The sequence below is a fragment of the Hippoglossus hippoglossus genome, chromosome 24 (assembly GCF_009819705.1).
Source record: "Hippoglossus hippoglossus isolate fHipHip1 chromosome 24, fHipHip1.pri, whole genome shotgun sequence".
NCBI lineage: Eukaryota > Metazoa > Chordata > Actinopteri > Pleuronectiformes > Pleuronectidae > Hippoglossus > Hippoglossus hippoglossus.
Window position 1 is genome coordinate 232,501 of NC_047174.1, and position 21,744 is coordinate 254,244.

General features: G+C 45.8%; 2 protein-coding genes across 7 annotated transcripts in view; one reads left to right on the forward strand and one right to left on the reverse strand.

Moving 5' to 3' along the window:
• The window catches only part of LOC117758737 (protein Z-dependent protease inhibitor-like), a 3,150-nt gene extending 1,143 nt beyond the window's left edge, over positions 1–2,007 (forward strand). For all 4 annotated transcript variants that reach the window (XM_034580676.1, XM_034580674.1, XM_034580678.1 and 1 more), the window contains exons 3-6: positions 1–7; positions 200–473; positions 667–814; positions 962–2,007. The exon at positions 1–7 is cut by the window's left edge and continues 287 nt beyond it. In XM_034580676.1, the coding sequence (XP_034436567.1) occupies positions 1–7; positions 200–473; positions 667–814; positions 962–1,150 (618 nt within the window). In that variant the 3' untranslated portion in view covers positions 1,151–2,007. The remainder of the gene's footprint in view (positions 8–199; positions 474–666; positions 815–961) is intronic.
• ppp4r4 (protein phosphatase 4, regulatory subunit 4) lies at positions 1,657–19,997 on the reverse strand. Of its 3 annotated transcripts, none has more exons than XM_034580612.1 (25): positions 19,865–19,997; positions 16,122–16,195; positions 15,540–15,642; positions 15,292–15,439; positions 14,100–14,173; positions 13,885–13,991; positions 13,167–13,274; positions 12,957–13,078; positions 12,750–12,872; positions 10,749–10,891; positions 10,546–10,665; positions 10,223–10,300; positions 9,958–10,041; positions 9,350–9,523; positions 9,150–9,255; positions 8,813–8,960; positions 6,668–6,812; positions 6,544–6,582; positions 5,849–5,920; positions 5,712–5,769; positions 5,512–5,586; positions 4,375–4,465; positions 4,222–4,283; positions 3,905–4,154; positions 1,657–2,817 (listed from the first exon to the last, which is right to left on the reverse strand). In XM_034580612.1, the coding sequence occupies exons 1-25, from the start codon at positions 19,973–19,975 to the stop codon at positions 2,772–2,774; spliced, it is 2,661 nt and encodes an 886-aa protein (XP_034436503.1). In that variant the 5' UTR covers positions 19,976–19,997; the 3' UTR covers positions 1,657–2,771. The 3 variants fall into 3 exon arrangements, with proteins under 3 accessions (XP_034436503.1, XP_034436504.1, XP_034436502.1); XM_034580613.1 differs by having other exon boundaries at positions 3,905–4,094; positions 5,712–5,775; XM_034580611.1 differs by having other exon boundaries at positions 5,712–5,775.
• Between the last annotated feature and the right edge of the window lie 1,747 nt (positions 19,998–21,744).

The window sequence follows — 21,744 nt, forward strand, 5'->3', positions numbered from 1 at the left end:
TATCAGAGTAGGTCTCACCTGTCACCTGGTAATGGGGCGTGGCTTCTAGTGAGAGGCAGGGTTATGTAACATCTGAGTCTGAGACCAGAACAAGAGGAGTTAGAAACATGTTTTTATTAAACCTCTATGTGACGACTAGTGTTCACACCCTGTTATAATGTTTTGTCTGCCTATACTAATAAAGTTTTCTCTTTTTCAGCCCGGTTCAATCCAGCCTTTAACTTGTCCCTGTCTCAAGAGGAGCGTTTCTACGTGGACAGGTATCACATCGTCATGGTTACCATGATGTTCAGGACTGACAAGTACTTCCTGGCATACGACCGCTCGGTGAAGGCTGGTGTGTTACAATTGCCGATGACCGATGGGACGGCCATGTTAGTCGTGTTGCCTGATGAAGATGTGGACGTCACCGCGGTTGAAGAAGAAGTGACGGCGGAAAAGATCCAAGCCTGGATCAAACAGCTCAAGAAGACGTAAGATTCTGCTTCCTGCCTCTCGTCCTTAACGCTAACATCAACTTAAATAACAGCGTTGATCTGAACATACGAATACGTAACAGTTTTCGTAGAATAACAGACAGAAGAAGTGGAGTAGAACCTTTAGTTTTTAGTCTTTACATTTCTGAAAATGAATCCATCTCCATCCATTGTTTTATTTTGTACACAGGAAGTTGGAGGTGCAGGTTCCTCGCTTCCTGATGGAACGTTCCTACTCGCTGAAGGACGTCCTGCAGACTCTTAACATCACGCAGGTGTTTCAGGACGATGCAGACATCACAAACATGGGCGAGGCTAAAGGACCCAGACTAACACAGGTGAGTGAAGAAGCTAGAAAATGTATTGAAGCCCCCCCCCCCCCCCCAGGTCTCTGTGATGGTTTTAGGTCCAGTTTGATCTGATGTGAAATGTTTTAGTTTTTTACTTTTATTGTTAAAATCTCTTATCTACACCTCCTTTTTCAGGTTTTTCATAAATCTGTTGTCTCTGTTGACGAGCGCAGCGATGACATCACTGCAGGGGGTGGAGTCAATGTGTTCTCTACTCCTCCCCCTCGACTGACCATCAACCGACCCTTCATCTTCATCATCTACCAGCAGAACACTGGCAGCCTGATGTTCATTGGTCGAGTGGTCGATCCCACCAGGAAGTAGTGGTTGCTAAGCCGCGCCCACCCGAGTCACACACATCAAACTTTACGTTTTTAACAGTGAAACGATGACTCGACAGGTTTACTAAGTTCTAATGTTCATCTAGTGTCAGTAGATTCTGTAGTTAGCAGCTTTTTGTGTTTATCAACCTGAGGGTCCGGACCCATCGAGGGGTCGCAAGATAAATCTGAATGGCCCTGAGCGATTAACAGGAAAACTGAAAATGGCCGCTGTTGTTTTCATCATGTTTCAACAGGTGTATTTACACTCAGACTTGTCTTTAACGCCATCATCATCGATTTTCCCTTCAGCTTGAGCAACCCCGTATTTACTCCTTAATAACTCATGTTAGTGTGCTAACATGCTAATGATGGTGATCATTACACCTGCTAAACATCAGCTGTTAGCATTTAGCTCAGAACATGGTGGTAAATTAAAGGATAAAAAAATCCCTGTGGTTTTTGACCAGTGATGAAGGGTCAGGGGTCAAAGCTGCTTCACTTTAAAAGATGAAAAGCCACAGAGGTTTGTAAACACTGTTGTTCCTGAACGCTGCGCTGGGTTTCATACAGACTCACAAACATGGATTTACTTTAACAACTTATTTTATTTATTATTTCCACTGAGACTTTGTTTGGAAACATCTCAAAGAATCCAGTGAGTGAAACACTGCCCTCTAGAGGGAGGAGAAGATCAACCTGTTTCAATCTGCAGCTAATTAGCATGTTAGCATGATCATGAGCATGTTATCACACATGAACACAACTATTTAGAGTTCATGACTTAAACATACTGTTGTTGTTAATTATTCGTACTGTGATGCAGTAAATCACTATAAAACATTAAAATACGTCACTTTACCTGTGGAGTTTTTTCACAAACACACCAACATGACATCAAACCTCACTGTGACATCACCTGTTCCCACCTTCTCAACAGCCAGTGACGGGGGGGTCTGTCACTTCCAACTAAACTTGAAAGAAATCAGGTTTTAAATAAAGGTTTAAAAAGCACAGCTGTGTGACTTCACCTTGAATCCTGAAGGCAGCCGGATCCGCACTCAGTGCATGCTGGGAAACGCCTGGCTGTGATTGGTCCAGTTCAATATGATTATTAACATCAGTACAAATTATTCAGCTGTGAAACCTGACAGGATGTTCATCTGACCAATCACATGTCGGCATGTCAATCATCAATCAAATTTGATTTGTATAGCCCATATTCACAAATCCCAGTTTGTCTCATGGTCTTTACAAGGTGAGACGTCCTCTGTTCTTAACCCTCAAGAGTCAAACTACTAAAACCTTTAACAGGTAAAGAAGGTAGAAACCTCAGAGACACGTGTGAGGATCCGTCTCCCAGGACGGACACAAGTGAACAGATGTCCCGTGGAACAGAGAACATGTGACATGTGAAACCAACAACCAATAAGAACACAGTAACAGTTTGAATGTGTTGCGTTTACTGAACCAATCAGATGATAGGATGAGATCATTTGAATACAGTAGATCTGTTAGTCACTGTAAGACAGAGATGATGTCCTGTTGCATTCTGGGTAATGTCCTGAAACTGCCCACTTCCTGCTGATTGGCTGATGGTCTGGTGGAGGTACGATGACGTCATCTTAATCTCGCCCGGACTGGACACTGAAAGAGTTTGACTTCCTGTTTCTGTTGATTAGGAAAAAGAGTAATTTATCAAAACTGGAGAATCTGACTTTTGTGTTCGCAGTTTAATTTATTAATAAAGCAATTAAACCAAGCTAACTGAACTAAGCTAACTAGACTAAGGTAGTTATAAAAGAGAACTAAGCTAATTGAATTTTTAAACAAATGTAATCTAATTATTAGTTCATCATTATGTCAGGTTCAAAACAAGGGACTAAAAGAGGGTAAACAGTCAAGCTAACCTCACACAAAACCAGGATTAAATAGACAAGGATTAGACCTAAATTTAGTCTTGGATAAACTTAGACTATACCTGGTCCAAACAGGTTTAGATCAGGGGTCTGTTCCACGAAGCTCGTTCAACTTTCAGTTAGCCAGCTGAACTTAACCTAACAATCACAGGCTAAGTGGTCACATGACGCTGGTTATTAACTCATTAAGTAAACACAGGTTTTACTACTTTAGATATGACCATGTGCACATAAAAGGGGTGTGGTTTACTGCATATGACCAATCACAGACAAGTTTGACTGACAGCAGAGACTCATATTTCACAACGAGGATCAAACTGTTACTTCTACTTAAAGGATCATAGTATTAAAGTATGTGAGGTTCTCCTCCGCTAACACTCCCACTGGGAGCACTTTACGGGTCAGGCTGGTTCTGTTGGGCTCCAGCAGCTGACAGAGGTTCATCCTCTGAGGAGAATCTAGATCTTTCAGAAGCTCATCAGAGGAGCTCAAAGGATCTTGTGGGTCTCTGAAGACCCTGGTCCTCCTCAGAGACTCGAACAATCCACACCAGCTCCACAGATCCTCTAAGAACATGATGTCATGGTTCAAAGGAAGGGATTGGTCAGTGGGCGGAGCTTTATACTGTTTGATCTCTTATCTCCAACTTAACCTGGAGCAGGTCAGCTGTTCAGGTCAAGTTACCATGGTGATTTACCCTGATAACAAGTCAACGAGCTTCATAAGACTGAAAACTCTGAGTTAAACCTGAAGTTAACCTAACCACAAATCCTGCTTCCTAGTCCTGGGCCCTGACTTAGAACAGGTTCCACCAATGAAATATTTTAGCAAGAACTCACGTTGACAACTTTCTGGACTGATTGTCCTTAACCCCGCAACTCCTCTCCATTGTTTTACTGCGCTGCTCCAAGGTACTCGTCCTGTGGTCTCTCTGGTCTATATTAGTGGTTCTCTGGTCTATGGAACTGGTTCTGTGGTCCAAAGTACCTGCCCGGTCCAGGAGGCTGGTGGTGTTGCTGCGGATCAGGACTGGCATGGATGAGGTTGACTGGGTTGACAAAGTGAAGTGGGCGTTCCTCAAACAGCCATCTATAAAACACAGCAAGTGATGAAAAACTGAAGAGGTATTTATGTGGTGGATGTAAAGATGTGGTACCTTTGCTATGTAACATGGAGGACTTCCCGGTTCCAGATGTGCTGCTCAGCTCCTTAACCTTCCTGAACCAAAGAACCAAAGAACAGGACATTCAGAACACTGGACACTTATTCGTCCCACACCAGTGAAAGTCAGGAGGTCTGATGGTCTTACGGAGGTCTTTCTGAGTTGGCGGGTTTGGTTGTTGTCGACTGACTGCTGAGGGATCGACTCCGTGACAGTTTAGCCTTCCTCATCTCTTTACCTGTTAGAAAAAGGAACATCATTCCATCCTTTGTTGAGTTCCACCTTAAGGTTCTAATTCATCTCCAGGTTCTAAGAACTTTAGCTTCTTTTCCACTCGTCTAAAAACCCACTAACATCTTATATGAATGGATTCAATCCTCATTCACTCCCGGCTCACATGACTCTGCAGGAGACACAGGTTTTTATCGGCTCCAGCTCCGAACAGTAGTGATGGAAACACCACACCTGGGTGAACCCGTTAATTTGACAGACAACGAGATGAGAGAGCGTCTCAGTTTTCATCAAACATGACACACCGGAAAAAAACTCCTCTACTGGTAATGGGAAAGAAGTTGATCACAGTTTTTAGTATAAGTAGGGATATTCCATCAAAGTAGCTGAACTAATCCTTATCAAGATAATTTACAGTAAATGTTCTGTATTGATTTCATTTTAAACATATCTGATATTATACAGCTAACCCTAACCCTTCAAGTGACGTTGGAACAACAACCCAAAAAACGTTGTGGACTTTAGGAGATCGAGGACGACCACACATCCCCCTTTCCACATAAATAGTGAGGAGGTGGAGATTGTCAACAACATCTAATTCCTGGGAATTCATATAACTAAAGATCTCTTGGTCCCTGAACACCTCCCACCTGGTGAAGATAACTCAACAGAGACCTTTCTTCTTAAGAAAACTAAAACAAACCGAACTTCCCACTCTGCTCCTGAAAAGTGCCTACAGAAGCATCATCGGGAGTATTCTCTGCCACTGTGCCACAGGTACGCCAGCACCACCTTGGTGTCTGGTGGGACATATGGAATATTAAGGGTGGAAAGATATTCTTGACACGATAGAGAACGGATGGTTACACATGTAACCGAGGTGGAGAGTCAATCTCTCCAACCAAGAGCCACTCAGGATTGTTCCAATCAAGGTTAATCGAAGTGGTCATGCACGGGTGATGCTTATATAGCCTATATCACCTGTGGCTTATCAGCTGGTCTTGGTTTCACATATGGTGGAGAAAATACTGATCAAAGGTTTGTCTGTCTTACCAGATGCTGAGACATTTCCAGATGAGGACATGGACATGGATTTAGTTGCAGAGAGACAGGTTTTACTTTCTCTTCCTGTCGAACATCGATGGTTCACACACAAAAAGCGAAGATGGGTCAATAAAGTCATTGATCACATCACAAACCTTCAAGTGCACATGAAACTCATTTCGTGTTTATCTTTTCGTTTTCATGCTCACGTTTTCTGTCCGTTTGTGGTTCAGCGATGAGTTTTCCGTCACTCTGTTGTCGCTCCAGCTGTTCCTGACCACAGAGGAAACATCATTACGACTGACGATGACTCAGACTGAGGATGAACCGTTGTGTTCACACTCACCATCTCCAGCAGCAGAGTCTCCTCCTTCTCTTTCTTCTGGTCTAGAACGTCTCTCTCCTGTCTCTTATGAAACTGAGCAAACACAGTGGAGGTTACGCAACAACAGAAACAGCAACAGGGCCCTGTACTACGAAGCTGGATTTGCGCTTATGGCTTAACGCTAACCTTCCGGGTAAATTCGGGATTTCAGGGTCCTACGAAGCTCGTTCACTTGTTATCGGGCTAAATCACCATGGTAACTTATGCTGAACAGCTGACCTGCTCCAGGTTAAGTTGGAGATAAGAGATCAAACAGTATAAAGCTCCGCCCACTGACCAATCCCTTCCTTTGAACCATGACATCATGTTCTTAGAGGATCTGTGGAGCTGGTGTGGATTGTTCGAGTCTCTGAGGAGGACCAGGGTCTTCAGAGACCCACAAGATCCTTTGAGCTCCTCTGATGAGTTTGTGAAAGATCTGTCAGTCAAACTGTCTGTGATTGGGCATATGCAGTAAACCCTGCCCATTTTATGTGCACATGCTCATATCTAAAGTAGTAAAATCTGGGTTAACTTAACGAGTTAATAACAGCGTCAGGTTAAGTTCACCCGGATATCGGAAAGATATCCTGGATATGTTGAACTCCCTTCGTAGAACAGGCCCCAGAAACAAATCAAACAAATCATTTATTTAGTGTTGATGAAAAGCAGCTCACAGGTTCTTTGAGGTCCAGTTTGTCCAGTTCCAACACTGTCTGAAAAACACAATAAATCTGTTGTCAGCTCATAGTCCAGGACACAAAGACAGGTGGACAGACAGACACGTGACGAGGACGTTACCTTACGGATCGTCGCCACCACGTCTTTATCTGTCTCTCTGCACAGAAGCTTCTGGACGCAGAAGTCAAGTTGTTGCAGCAGCTGTTTGTCAGCTGGCATCCGGAGCAATGAGCGTAACCTTGGCAACAACTGGCACAGCTTGTATCTGACAGGTGAACAGACAGACAGGTGAACAGACTGACAGGTGAACAGACAGACAGGTGAACAGACAGACAGGTGAACAGACAGACAGGTGAACAGACTGACAGGTGAACAGACAGACAGGTGTGTCAGGCAGATAGACAGGTGAACAGACAGACAGGTGAACAGACTGACAGGTGAACAGACAGACAGGTGAACAGACAGACAGGTGAACAGACTGACAGGTGAACAGACAGACAGGTGTGTCAGGCAGATAGACAGGTGAACAGACAGACAGGTGAACAGACTGACAGGTGAACAGACAGACAGGTGTGTCAGGCAGATAGACAGGTGAACAGACAGACAGGTGAACAGACTGACAGGTGAACAGACAGACAGGTGAACAGACTGACAGGTGTGTCAGGCAGATAGACAGGTGAACAGACTGACAGGTGAACAGACAGACAGGTGAACAGACAGACAGGTGAACAGACTGACAGGTGAACAGACAGACAGGTGTCAGGCAGACAGACAGGTGAACAAACAGACAGGTGAACAAACAGACAGGTGAACAGACAGACAGGTGTCAGGCAGACAGACAGGTGAACAGACTGACAGGTGAACAGACAGACAGGTGAACAGACTGACAGGTGAACAGACAGACAGGTGTGTCAGGCAGATAGACAGGTGAACAGACAGACAGGTGAACAGACAGACAGGTGAACAGACTGACAGGTGAACAGACAGACAGGTGTCAGGCAGACAGACAGGTGAACAAACAGACAGGTGAACAGACAGACAGGTGAACAGACAGACAGGTGTCAGGCAGACAGACAGGTGAACAGACTGACAGGTGAACAGACAGACAGGTGTGTCAGGCAGACAGACAGGTGAACAGACAGACAGGTGAACAGACAGACAGGTGAACAGACAGACAGGTGTGTCAGGCAGACAGGGAACAGACAGACAGGTGAACAGACAGACAGGTGTGTCAGGCAGACAGACAGGTGAACAGACAGACAGGTGTGTCAGGCAGACAGGTGAACAGACAGACAGGTGTGTCAGGCAGACAGGTGAACAGACTGACAGGTGAACAGACAGACAGGTGTGTCAGGCAGACAGACAGGTGAACAGACAGACAGGTGTGTCAGACAGACAGGTGAACAGACAGACAGGTGTGTCAGGCAGACAGGTGAACAGACTGACAGGTGAACAGACAGACAGGTGTGTCAGGCAGACAGACAGGTGAACAGACAGACAGGTGTGTCAGGCAGACAGACAGGTGAACAGACAGACAGGTGAACAGAATGACAGGTGAACAGACTGACAGGTGAACAGACAGACAGGTGTGTCAGGCAGACAGACAGGTGAACAGACTGACAGGTGAACAGACTGACAGGTGAACAGACAGACAGGTGTGTCAGGCAGACAGACAGGTGAACAGACAGACAGGTGAACAGACTGACAGGTGAACAGACAGACAGGTGTGTCAGGCAGACAGACAGGTGAACAGACAGACAGGTGTGTCAGGCAGACCGACAGGTGAACAGACAGACAGGTGTGTCAGGCAGACAGCTGTCAGGCAGACCGACAGGTGAACAGACAGACAGGTGAACAGACCGACAGGTGAACAGGCAGACAGGTGAACAGACCGACAGGTGAACAGGCAGGCAGACAGGTGAACAGGCAGACAGGTGAACAGGCAGGCAGACAGGTGAACAGGCAGACAGGTGAACAGACCGACAGGTGAACAGACAGACAGCTGTCAGGCAGACCGACAGGTGAACAGGCAGGCAGACAGGTGAACAGACTGACAGGTGAACAGGCAGACAGGTGTGTCAGGCAGACAGGTGAACAGGCAGACAGGTGAACAGGCAGACAGGTGAACAGGCAGACAGGTGAACAGGCAGACAGGTGAACAGGCAGACAGGTGTGTCAGGCAGACAGGTGAACAGGCAGACAGGTGAACAGGCAGACAGGTGAACAGGCAGACAGGTGAACAGGCAGACAGGTGGACGGTCGTACCTGACGTTGGCGACGGGGTCGTGCACCAGCTGCAGCGCAGGAATCAAAAAGTGTTTGTTGAAGTATTTTCTGGAGAAGATCTCAGTGGCTGTTTGACAGATGTCGAGGAACCTCAGTCGGTTCCAGTAGCTCCGACCTTGAGCCAGATCTGAGGATCAGACACAAACCATCACTGATCTGTTTCCTCAAGATGTTCTGACGTGTTTTCACAGTAAGACCGTGTCTGTCTCTAACTTTCAGGAGTCTTTTAAAAATACTTCACTGAGGTACCTGAGGTCACCTGTTCACAGGTGACGTACTCAGTGCACCTGAGACTGCAGGACCAGGGTGTTCTGACCTTGGATCAGTCGCTCCATCATCTCCTGACGCTGCTCCTGTTTGCGGTTGTAACGGAGAAATGTGCAGAACGTTCGAGCTGCCTCCTTCTGCACAGGCAACACCTTCTGCAACCACAACACCAGAGGAGAATTTAGCCGTCTGTTCGACTGCTCTACCTGCTGCATCATGTCACGTCTTGTGTTGTCTTGCGGTGCCGACATTGGTGGTGAGGATGATGAAGATGCGAGGGGAGAAGCTCTGGTGCAGCACTTCTCCAGGCAGCAGTCTGGCCAGGCAGCTGTAACGCTGCAGCAGCTTCTCATGCAGCCGCCAACGCAGAGAACATCCGACCTTCTGCTCTGCCAACAACAGGGCCGCCAGCAGCTCCGGGAACTGATGAGAAGCGAGCGAAGAACGTGAAAGAACACGAGAAACCAAGATTAGAGAAGAAGCAGCAAAAGAAAGAAAGACTAAAGGTCTTTTAACACAACGTTTTTTAATCCGTCATCCAATAAATATTGTCTCACACACATTAACTTTACACACTGAGTCTGATATATTTTATTTTTATTCTGAAAATTGCCAGAAGGAGATAAAATGCAGCAGTGAGGATGATTTTGTTTCTTTAGAAAGAAAATAGAAAACGTGAGAAGATTCAGGAACAAGGAGACTTTCATCTTCTGACCAAAGAGCTGAGAACTTCTCCCGATGGCTTCAGGTCTGTTTCAGGACGTCAGGACGTATTTACTTTTTAACTTGAAACTGTTTCAGATGAAAAACACGGACTTGTGTGCAAAGATCTTAAGACTGGAGGTTTGTTTTCTCACCGTGTTGTCCAACATCAGGTTCTCTCCTCTGGACAGAACCGCCTCCAGAGTTTCCTCCAGGTGATTCATCAGAGCATCCAGAACCTCAACAATGACAACAGAAGCTCCAGCACACAAAAAACCCACATCTCAACAACATCGTAGCAGTGTTTGTTCTGAGCTGCTGTTAAATGTTTAACACTTTATAAAATAAAAACAAAAGACGACAACAGTGTGCTGATGACACACAAACAGCAGCTGATGTTTTAAAACTGTGACCTCTCACCTCCAGAGCGTCGTCCTGCAGCAGAACCAGAAGCTCTTTGTGAAGCACCTGGACGTTTGAACCGAGCAGCTTCACCACCTGACAGATGAGGATGAGGTGAGAAACTGTTCGCAGCCAAAGCACTTTAACGTACAAATACTGAACTGCTTCTTTCTTTCATTAACAACTACGATTGTGATGTTAGCAATCTCTGAAAAGCTACTGGTCGTCAATCCCTGTATCTCCTTCCTGCTCCTCAGAGGATAAACCCTCAGGACAAGCATTAGCTTCCCTACTCTTGTACAAACAGGTAAAACATCAGGTTTTTATCAGTATAATCTGACCTGGTGGAAACTGGCTGCAGCGCTTCTACGAACGCAGACGTCGGGGTCACAACAAAGAGCGGAAAAAGACGGGTAGAGTTCTGACAGGAAGTGGGTGGAATCCGCAAACACCATCATGGCCTTCGGAAACAGAGACAAAGTTAAAAGTTAGATCAAGTATCCAAAATACTGAACCGTGTGTGTGTGTTTGAGTCTGAACTTACTGGTAAGTTGTAGCAGCAGTTGCAGCGAATCAGCTTCGACTCATTGATGTCAGTTGTCAGTTTTTCTTCAGTCTGCAGACCGGTGACACACAGCACCTTAAACCTCTGCAGCAACCGGGCCTTCTGCTCGTCTGACAGAGAGCCTGAAACAAAGTGACTCTTAAAACATCATCACTCCTCAGTCCTGAAGTCGCCCTAAAAACACTTCACACGGGACTGCACCTTCTGATCCTGCTCACACGAACATGAATGTGTGACGGGAGTCCAACACCCAATAACAACATGTTGGACTTCCTGCAGAGAAAGCTGACAGCGTCTGACTCTGGTTACACAAGAACTGAAGGACTAATGGCCCTGGCACCCCAGACGCTTAAAGTACCCCTCCCCCCATATACCTAGGCATGGTCAATAAACCTTCTCCCAGTCCATAAAACACATTTAGACTGGATCTCCAATGACCCTTCCTTGATTTCTTCAAGAGTAAACAGCTGGTCTCCTGATCCAGCACCTAGAAAGAGAGAGAAGCTGTGATTCCCCGATCGCTCATCGCTCTGACCTTTTAAATCTGGGAACCACCATCGTTCAGTTCATCAAGTCTTCCCACTCCTCTCTGGAGAATGCATCTATCAAGTATTCCTTCCTTTGTCTGAAACTACTCTCAGTCCAGGTCACCTGACCTCCTGATAACTGTCTGCTACTTCAGGACCAACCAGCCTGAAGGAAAACATTGTGGTGAGATGTCACTATGTGTTTAAGTTCAGCCGGTCTGACCAGCAGCTACCACTATTCGATTCACCTCACCACCAGGTGGAGATTAGCCAACGGATCTGCACCTACGTATCCAAGACATACAGCCACAGATGTAGTGAATCAACTACAAAGTCAATCATTGATCCACTAACAAACAGCAGATGGAGCAGAATATTCCCCTAATCCAGGTTTGCAATACATCATCCATGAGAGCATTTAAGTCCCTTAGTGACATCTTCTCCAGGACGACACTCAGAGAAGCAAAAACAGGTGGCTGCTCTGAACAACTGTCCCGCCTTTGGGCTGACCCAGATCGGGCAACATTGTGCAAACACTAACCAGGGCGTCATGATGAGCACCTCCTGGCTCAAGGAGGGCTACAAGTCTGCCTGGTCTAGACAAGGCAGCTTGTTCCTGAAGTCGCTCTTCTTTCTTGTATCGACTCAGTCTCGGTGTGTCCCCTCAGTCCCTTGGTGGGATTACTCTTACCAGGAACTACCTCCAAATTACACAGCTCTCATGGTCATGGATTTACACCCCTCTCATAACAAGGTGAGGATTCTGAGGTTTTGTCAGGTGATCTGTCCATCCATTGTCTTTCATGGTTATCCGAGATTGTATTCTAAACATCCCTCTCTCCAACCTTCCCTCATGGGATATGTAGTCCCTCCAGTGAGTTATGGGTCTCCTCCCAGTTGGGTTTGCCTAGTGAACCTCCAATTGAAGGCCAGGAGAAACCTGACCAGATGCACGGACAACCTCAACTGGTCCCTTTTGACGTGAAGGAGCAGCGAATCTACTCTGAGCTCCCCCTAGTTTTCCGAACCCTGTCTCTAAGGCTGAGCCGAAATTACAGAGAGAACTCATTTCAGCTGCAGTTGCAATCTTGTTGTTTTGGTTCCTCTCCAGAGCTTGTGACTATAGGTGAGGGTCTGAATTATTGCGCTGTTCGGAAAACTTGTGGCTCTTGTGGCTCAACTCCTTCTCCACCACAATGGTTCTGGCGCGACACCCACATTACTGTTGTCACACTCCATCCTTCTGTCACTCACCAACAAGTCCCTGAGATACAGAGAATCACGGTCTCGGTAAACAGCTGTTTACAGACATGACTAATGTAACTTTAAATTGAATTCACCGACTCAAGAGTCACAAGTTTGTTTAATTCATGTCGTAAATATTCTAAATTCAGAGTCAGACTTTATTGTCTTTACTGTGGTTCTACTGGGTGACTTCAGTGTTGGGTCTTACCTGCCAGTCCACTGCACAGCTTCCCAAACTGGAATGACAAAGATGCCAAGACGGTTTCATCCCCGTGAGATGACGCCTCGCACACCGACATCACCAGAGGAACCACCACATGGAGTCTGTCATCTGAGGGGGGGGGGGCTGTGAATGTGGTGTCGTGAACAGGAGGGGGGTTTAAACTCATCTAGCTTTTGTCACCTGAGGACTCACCATTGTCGATCATCTCCATCAGATTGATGATTGTGTCGAAGGCAGCGAGGCACACGCTGCTCTCCTCATCTCTGGCGAGCTTCACCAGTTCAGGAAGCAGCTCTGTCCTGGTGTTGTCCACCCTGAGACGGACAAAGACACAACGTCTCACCACAACAGATGTCTGGTCCATATTAAGTTTGTTTTTTGTTGGTGTTTGATAAGGGTTACCATGTTGCCCTAGCGATGCTCTCCAGCTGACGGCACATACAGGCTCGAACCTCGAACTCGACATCCTGACATAAAGAGCGAGCAAGAGGCAGCAGCTCCTTCTTCACTCTGATAAACAGAAAAACAGCTGTTAGTGTTGGATAAACAAAGATGGATGACACGTCTCCACTTCCTCCAGAAATGAAGCTAAAATATCCTGAATTCGAACGCTGCCATCTTGTGGTGATGATGTCATTTGCAGTCAGTCTGTGCAGTAGTGATCGTGCAGCTGTGTCATCGAGGTCCCGCCCACAAACACTCAACCAATCGTCTGGCAGTTTTAGCTGTCAATCATGACGTCTCAGCTTGTATTTATATCATCAAATAACTGATTCAAACCAAACTGATCAGAAACACTTGAACAAACATCAGAGAGATAAGAACGACCTGAAATGACAGAAACATCTTTAACATTTATTTAACGTCTTCTCTGATTTTTAGTTTGGTCCATGTCCCATCTGCTAACATGGAGGAGGTTTATGACCTTTACTGCAGCCTGCCACCAGAGGGCGATCCAGTTGATTTAGCTTCAGTTTTGAGAGCTGTCATGTTGTCCATCCTAATTTAGATTCTATGTCTATATACAGTCTATGGTCAGATCAGGTGTGACATCATCAACATGAGACAGTCATCTGATCAATAATCATTTGAAAATGAAAATGATTTTACTGCTGCGCACATGTGGGAATCAAACTTGCAGGCGACTTTTCCTAAAATGTGACAGCTGGCGAGACGAGTATGAAGAGGGTGAGACAGCTGAGACTGATGGAGGAGAGGGTTCAGCACCTTGGAGAGACAGACAGGAACAGAGAGTGAGGCAGACCTTTCATATCTTTTGAGCCAACATGTTGATGACTGATGAAAGTTATTGATCGGCAGCATTGATCACTGTACCTCCTGTTTGATGGTCTCCTTAGGTAAAGCGTGGATGGCCGACAGCAGCGTCTCCAACCAGGCGTTACTCACCACTGACAATAACAAACACATCAGAGTCATCAACAGGTGAACACTCAGTGTGATACCTGTGTGTGGGTGCTTCAGGTGTGATACCTGAGTGTGGGTGGTTCAGGTGTGATACCAGAGTGTGGGTGGTTCAGGTGTGATACCTGGGTCTCGGTGGTTCAGGTGTGATACCTGAGTGTGGGTGCTTCAGGTGTGATACCTGAGTGTGGGTGGTTCAGGTGTGATACCTGAGTGTGGGTGGTTCAGGTGTGATACCTGAGTGTGGGTGCTTCAGGTGTGATACCTGAGTGTGGGTGGTTCAGGTGTGATACCAGAGTGTGGGTGGTTCAGGTGTGATACCTGAGTGTGGGTGGTTCAGGTGTGATACCTGAGTGTGGGTGGTTCAGGTGTGATACCTGTGTGTGGGTGGTTCAGGTGTGATACCTGAGTGTGGGTGGTTCAGGTGTGATACCTGGGTCTCGGTGGTTCAGGTGTGATACCTGAGTGTGGGTGGTTCAGGTGTGATACCTGTGTGTGGGTGGTTCAGGTGTGATACCTGAGTGTGGGTGGTTCAGGTGTGATACCTGGGTCTCGGTGGTTCAGGTGTGATACCTGAGTGTGGGTGGTTCAGGTGTGATACCTGAGTGTGGGTGGTTCAGGTGTGATACCTGGGTCTCGGTGGTTCAGGTGTGATACCTGAGTGTGGGTGGTTCAGGTGTGATACCTGTGTGTGGGTGGTTCAGGTGTGATACCAGAGTGTGGGTGGTTCAGGTGTGATACCTGTGTGTGGGTGGTTCAGGTGTGATACCTGAGTGTGGGTGGTTCAGGTGTGATACCTGGGTCTCGGTGGTTCAGGTGTGATACCTGAGTGTGGGTGCTTCAGGTGTGATACCTGTGTGTGGGTGCTTCAGGTGTGATACCTGAGTGTGGGTGGTTCAGGTGTGATACCTGTGTGTGGGTGGTTCAGGTGTGATACCTGAGTGTGGGTGGTTCAGGTGTGATACCTGTGTGTGGGTGGTTCAGGTGTGATACCTGAGTGTGGGTGGTTCAGGTGTGATACCTGGGTCTCGGTGGTTCAGGTGTGATACCTGTGTGTGGGTGCTTCAGGTGTGATACCTGAGTGTGGGTGGTTCAGGTGTGATACCTGGGTCTCGGTGGTTCAGGTGCAGCAGGACTGTCTTCAGGATGGAGTAGGTGTGGGTGTGGATCAGGATGATGTCGTCCTGCAGGATGGTTAAAAACGATGCTGCTGCCGACAGCTGGATTTCCGCTCCAGATCCGTTCAGGGCCTCCTGAGTCACACAGACATGTAAGGTTACCCCTGTGCTCTCAGAACGTTCTCGTGCTGCCCTCCTCCGCCGGCCTTCAATGAGTCTGGCTGATGTTACGCACCCGAACTTTTGGAACGACCCGACGAAACGTCTCGGCGGGATTCTGTCGGACCAGACTTGGCAGGTTACTGATGACGCTGGCTCTCTGCACCTCTTGACCCACACTGGTGACAAGAGAAAACAAATATAAAGTAACAATCAGGGGAAAATATATATTCGAAGTGAGAAAATGTACAGTTAATAAAGACAAGGACCTAAACTTGAACCCTGAGGGATTCCAGCAGTGACACCTGGAGATAAAGTCCAGACATTAACCACACAAACAGTTAGTGAATCTATCATTTTGTGTAATGAATGAGTTCAGTGAACTAGTTTCAGATCCTCAGAGATCCGGCTGGAGAACGAGCAGCTTCCATGTTGGGTTAGGAAGGAGGACAGGTGGAGAACATGAGCCCCCCCCCCCCGTTTGTACTGACGCAATTCATTCAGCATTCGTCTTCACTGTGAACCGACACCGACAGACCCAAGACAACCACCTGAAACTAGTTTTAATGCAGACTCAGGTAAGACAGGAAACTAAAATAAAAAACGTCACAGTCGCACAAACATCAAGACATTTCTGAAACCGTGGGTGAGTTCTCACCTGAGCAGGTAGACGGCTCTCTCTATGTCATTGAGGTCTTCGTCAACAGTCAGCTGATCGATCTCCTCCGCCGTCTGACAGGAACACAACCAGGTTCCATCACTCATTGGGTTATAAACACGTGTTTGTGCTTTAATACACTTGAAGGAACATTAATGTTTCCGCTACCCTCAACACACCTCATCGTCACAACGTCACCAGCTCGATTTCAGCCCAGAGACTTTTACTCTGTTATTTTAATGTCTCTGCTGTCGGTCATAAAAAATGTCCTCACAAGGTCACATAATGAACAGAAACAGACAAGTTTGTGTCGTTACACAGAAGTTACTCAGATACTTATATTACTTTAATGAACAGTAACTAAAACCTAAACCTCCAACTGACCTTTGACCCTAAAACTCCCTCATGTCTGGGGACAGTCCTCACACATTCCTGTCCCCAAAACTACCTGTAAAAACTACGCTGTACTCTGTGCTGTAAGTAACTAAGTACTTGTACTTTAACATCATAGCTCTGAGGTACTTTTGTGTTTCTAAGTCCCGAGAATGGAGACGATGTTGTTCTCACCATGTTGTGTCTCCAGAGGCTAGCATGCTAACCAGCTAGCCTCTGTCCCAGACGCTGTATATTACCTGAGGCCTGTCTCACTGCAGACTGTATATAGACCTGTCTCACTGCAGACTGTATATAGACCTGTCTCACTGCAGACTGTATATAAACCTGTCTCACTGCAGACTGTATATAGACCTGTCTCACTGCAGACTGTATATAGACCTGTCTCACTGCAGACTGTATATAGACCTGTCTCACTGCAGACTGTATATAGACCTGTCTCACTGCAGACTGTATATAGACCTGTCTCACTGCAGACTGTATATAGACCTGTCTCACTGCAGACTGTATATAGGCCTGTCTCACTGCAGACTGTATATAGACCTGTCTCACTGCAGACTGTATATAGGCCTGTCTCACTGCAGACTGTATATAGACCTGTCTCACTGCAGACTGTATATAGGCCTGTCTCACTGCAGACTGTATATAGACCTGTCTCACTGCAGACTGTATATAGACCTGTCTCACTGCAGACTGTATATAAACCTGTCTCATTGCAGACTGTATATAAACCTGTCTCACTGCAGACTGTATATAAACCTGTCTCACTGCAGACTGTATATAGACCTGTCTCATTGCAGACTGTATATAGGCCTGTCTCACTGCAGACTGTATATAAACCTGTCTCACTGCAGACTGTAAATAGACCTGTCTCACTGCAGACTGTAAATAGACCTGTCTCACTGCAGACTGTATATAAACCTGTCTCACTGCAGACTGTATATAGACCTGTCTCACTGCAGACTGTATATAAACCTGTCTCACTGCAGACTGTATATAGACCTGTCTCATTGCAGACTGTAAATAGACCTGTCTCACTGCAGACTGTATATAGACCTGTCTCACTGCAGACTGTATATAAACCTGTCTCACTGCAGACTGTATATAAACCTGTCTCACTGCAGACTGTATATAGACCTGTCTCACTGCAGACTGTATATAGACCTGTCTCACTGCAGACTGTATATAAACCTGTCTCACTGCAGACTGTATATAAACCTGTCTCACTGCAGACTGTATATAAACCTGTCTCACTGCAGACTGTATATAGACCTGTCTCACTGCAGACTGTATATAAACCTGTCTCACTGCAGACTGTAAATAGACCTGTCTCACTGCAGACTGTATATAGACCTGTCTCACTGCAGACTGTATATAAACCTGTCTCACTGCAGACTGTATATAAACCTGTCTCACTGCAGACTGTATATAGACCTGTCTCACTGCAGACTGTATATAGACCTGTCTCACTGCAGACTGTATATAAACCTGTCTCACTGCAGACTGTATATAGACCTGTCTCACTGCAGACTGTAAATAGACCTGTCTCACTGCAGACTGTATATAAACCTGTCTCACTGCAGACTGTATATAGACCTGTCTCACTGCAGACTGTATATAGACCTGTCTCACTGCAGACTGTATATAGACCTGTCTCACTGCAGACTGTAAATAGACCTGTCTCACTGCAGACTGTAAATAGACCTGTCTCACTGCAGACTGTATATAAACCTGTCTCATTGCAGACTGTATATAAACCTGTCTCACTGCAGACTGTATATAGACCTGTCTCACTGCAGACTGTAAATAGACCTGTCTCACTGCAGACTGTATATAGGCCTGTCTCACTGCAGACTGTATATAGTCCTGTCTCACTGCAGACTGTATATAGACCTGTCTCACTGCAGACTGTATATAAACCTGTCTCACTGCAGACTGTATATAAACCTGTCTTACTGCAGACTGTATATAAACCTGTCTCACTGCAGACTGTATATAAACCTGTCTCACTGCAGACTGTATATAGACCTGTCTCACTGCAGACTGTATATAAACCTGTCTCACTGCAGACTGTATATAGACCTGTCTCACTGCAGACTGTATATAGACCTGTCTCACTGCAGACTGTATATAAACCTGTCTCACTGCAGACTGTATATAAACCTGTCTCACTGCAGACTGTATATAGACCTGTCTCACTGCAGACTGTATATAGACCTGTCTCACTGCAGACTGTATATAGGCCTGTCTCACTGCAGACTGTATATAAACCTGTCTCACTGCAGACTGTATATAAACCTGTCTCATTGCAGACTGTATATAAACCTGTCTCACTGCAGACTGTATATAAACCTGTCTCACTGCAGACTGTATATAGACCTGTCTCACTGCAGACTGTATATAAACCTGTCTCACTGCAGACTGTATATAGACCTGTCTCACTGCAGACTGTATATAGACCTGTCTCACTGCAGACTGTATATAGACCTGTCTCACTGCAGACTGTATATAGACCTGTCTCACTGCAGACTGTATATAGACCTGTCTCACTGCAGACTGTATATAAACCTGTCTCACTGCAGACTGTATATAAACCTGTCTCACTGCAGACTGTATATAGACCTGTCTCACTGCAGACTGTATATAGACCTGTCTCACTGCAGACTGTATATAGACCTGTCTCACTGCAGACTGTATATAGACCTGTCTCACTGCAGACTGTATATAGGCCTGTCTCACTGCAGACTGTATATAGACCTGTCTCACTGCAGACTGTAAATAGACCTGTCTCACTGCAGACTGTATATAAACCTGTCTCACTGCAGACTGTATATAGACCTGTCTCACTGCAGACTGTATATAGACCTGTCTCACTGCAGACTGTATATAGACCTGTCTCACTGCAGACTGTATATAGACCTGTCTCACTGCAGACTGTATATAAACCTGTCTCACTGCAGACTGTATATAAACCTGTCTCACTGCAGACTGTATATAGACCTGTCTCACTGCAGACTGTATATAGACCTGTCTCACTGCAGACTGTATATAGACCTGTCTCACTGCAGACTGTATATAGACCTGTCTCACTGCAGACTGTATATAGACCTGTCTCACTGCAGACTGTATATAGACCTGTCTCACTGCAGACAGACAGACACACAGTGAAACTGCGTCATGCTGCGGGTCTCCCTCTGCTTCCTGTGTGGAGGCTGATCTTCCTCCACTGACTCATACAGCGTCACATCATCATCACCACCGTGTGTGTGTTTGTGCGCGCGCTTGTACGCGCGTGCGTGTGCGTGTGTGCGTATGTGTGTGTGCGGTTGTGTGTGTGCGCGTGTGTGTACCTTCAGACTCCTGCGGATCGGTCTCTCGATGAAGGCCAGCTCGTGCAGCTCGTGCAGCTCTTCCAGGGGTCCGAACAGGAAGCTGCTCTGGTTCATTCTGCTGAAGAACATCTGGACACGTCCCGGTCCTCTGGTCCCGGCGGTTCCGATGGTTCCGATGGTTCCGGTTGTTCCGTTACTCAGCGGAGGATCTGAGCTCCAACCATCGTGCTGAGAGGACGAGGCGGGGGGCGGGGGCACTGTCACTAACTGTCTCCATGGAAACCGGTGAGTCCGGGGGCCGCGAGACTTCAGAGCAGAATACACACGTCACATCATCAGATCATCAAATCATCAGATCATCAGATCATCAGATCATCAGATCATCACATCATCACATCATCAGATCATCAAATCATCAGATCATCAGATCATCACATCATCACATCATCACGTCATCAGATCATCAGTCATCAGATCATCAGATCATCACATCATCACGTCATCAGATCATCAGTCATCAGATCATCAGATCATCACATCATCAGATCATCAGATCATCAAATCATCAAATCATCAGATCATCACATCATCAGATCATCAGATCATCAGTCATCGCCAGATCATCAGATCATCACATCATCAGATCATCAGATCATCAGTCATCAGATCATCACATCATCAGATCATCAGATCATCACATCATCAGATCATCAGTCATCACCAGATCATCAGATCATCACATCATCACATCATCACATCATCAGATCATCAGTCATCACATCATCACATCATCAGATCATCACATCATCAGATCATCACATCATCACATCATCACATCATCAGATCATCACATCATCACATCATCAGATCATCAGATCATCACATCATCAGATCATCAGTCATCACATCATCACATCATCAGATCATCACATCATCAGATCATCAGTCATCACATCATCACATCATCAGATCATCACATCATCAGATCATCACATCATCAGATCATCAGTCATCAGATCATCAGATCATCACATCATCAGATCATCACATCATCACATCATCACATCATCAGATCATCAGTCATCAGATCATCAGATCATCACATCATCAGATCATCACATCATCACATCATCACATCATCAGATCATCAGTCATCAGATCATCAGATCATCAGTCATCACATCATCACATCATCACATCATCAGATCATCAGTCATCACATCATCACATCATCAGATCATCACATCATCAGATCATCACATCATCACATCATCAGATCATCAGATCATCACATCATCAGATCATCAGATCATCAGATCATCACATCATCAGATCATCAGATCATCACATCATCACATCATCAGATCATCAGATCATCACATCATCAGATCATCAGATCATCAGTCATCAGTCATCAGATCATCAGATCATCACATCATCAGATCATCAGATCATCAGATCATCAGATCATCACATCATCAGATCATCACATCATCACATCATCACATCATCAGATCATCAGATCATCAGATCATCACATCATCACATCATCAGATCATCAGATCATCACATCATCAGATCATCAGTCATCATCAGATCATCAGATCATCACATCATCAGATCATCAGATCATCAGATCATCACATCATCAGATCATCAGATCATCAGATCATCACATCATCACATCATCAGATCATCAGATCATCACATCATCAGATCATCACATCATCACATCATCACATCATCACATCATCAGATCATCAGATCATCAGATCATCACATCATCACATCATCAGATCATCAGATCATCAGATCATCAGATCATCACATCATCACATCATCACATCATCAGATCATCAGATCATCAGATCATCACATCATCAGATCATCAGATCATC

Excerpts from the sequence above, each read along its gene's own strand:
- ppp4r4 (XM_034580611.1), bottom strand. The coding sequence starts at position 19,975 with ATGTTCTTCAGCAGAATGAACCAGAGCAGCTTCCTGTTCGGACCCCTG. Across the intron at positions 5,776-5,848 it reads AGACTCTGCTGCTGGAGATG|GAACAGCTGGAGCGACAACA; the intron begins GTGAGTGTGAAC and ends CTCTGTGGTCAG. Across the intron at positions 4,466-5,511 it reads TGGAAATGTCTCAGCATCTG|GTAAAGAGATGAGGAAGGCT; the intron begins GTAAGACAGACA and ends TTTTTCTAACAG.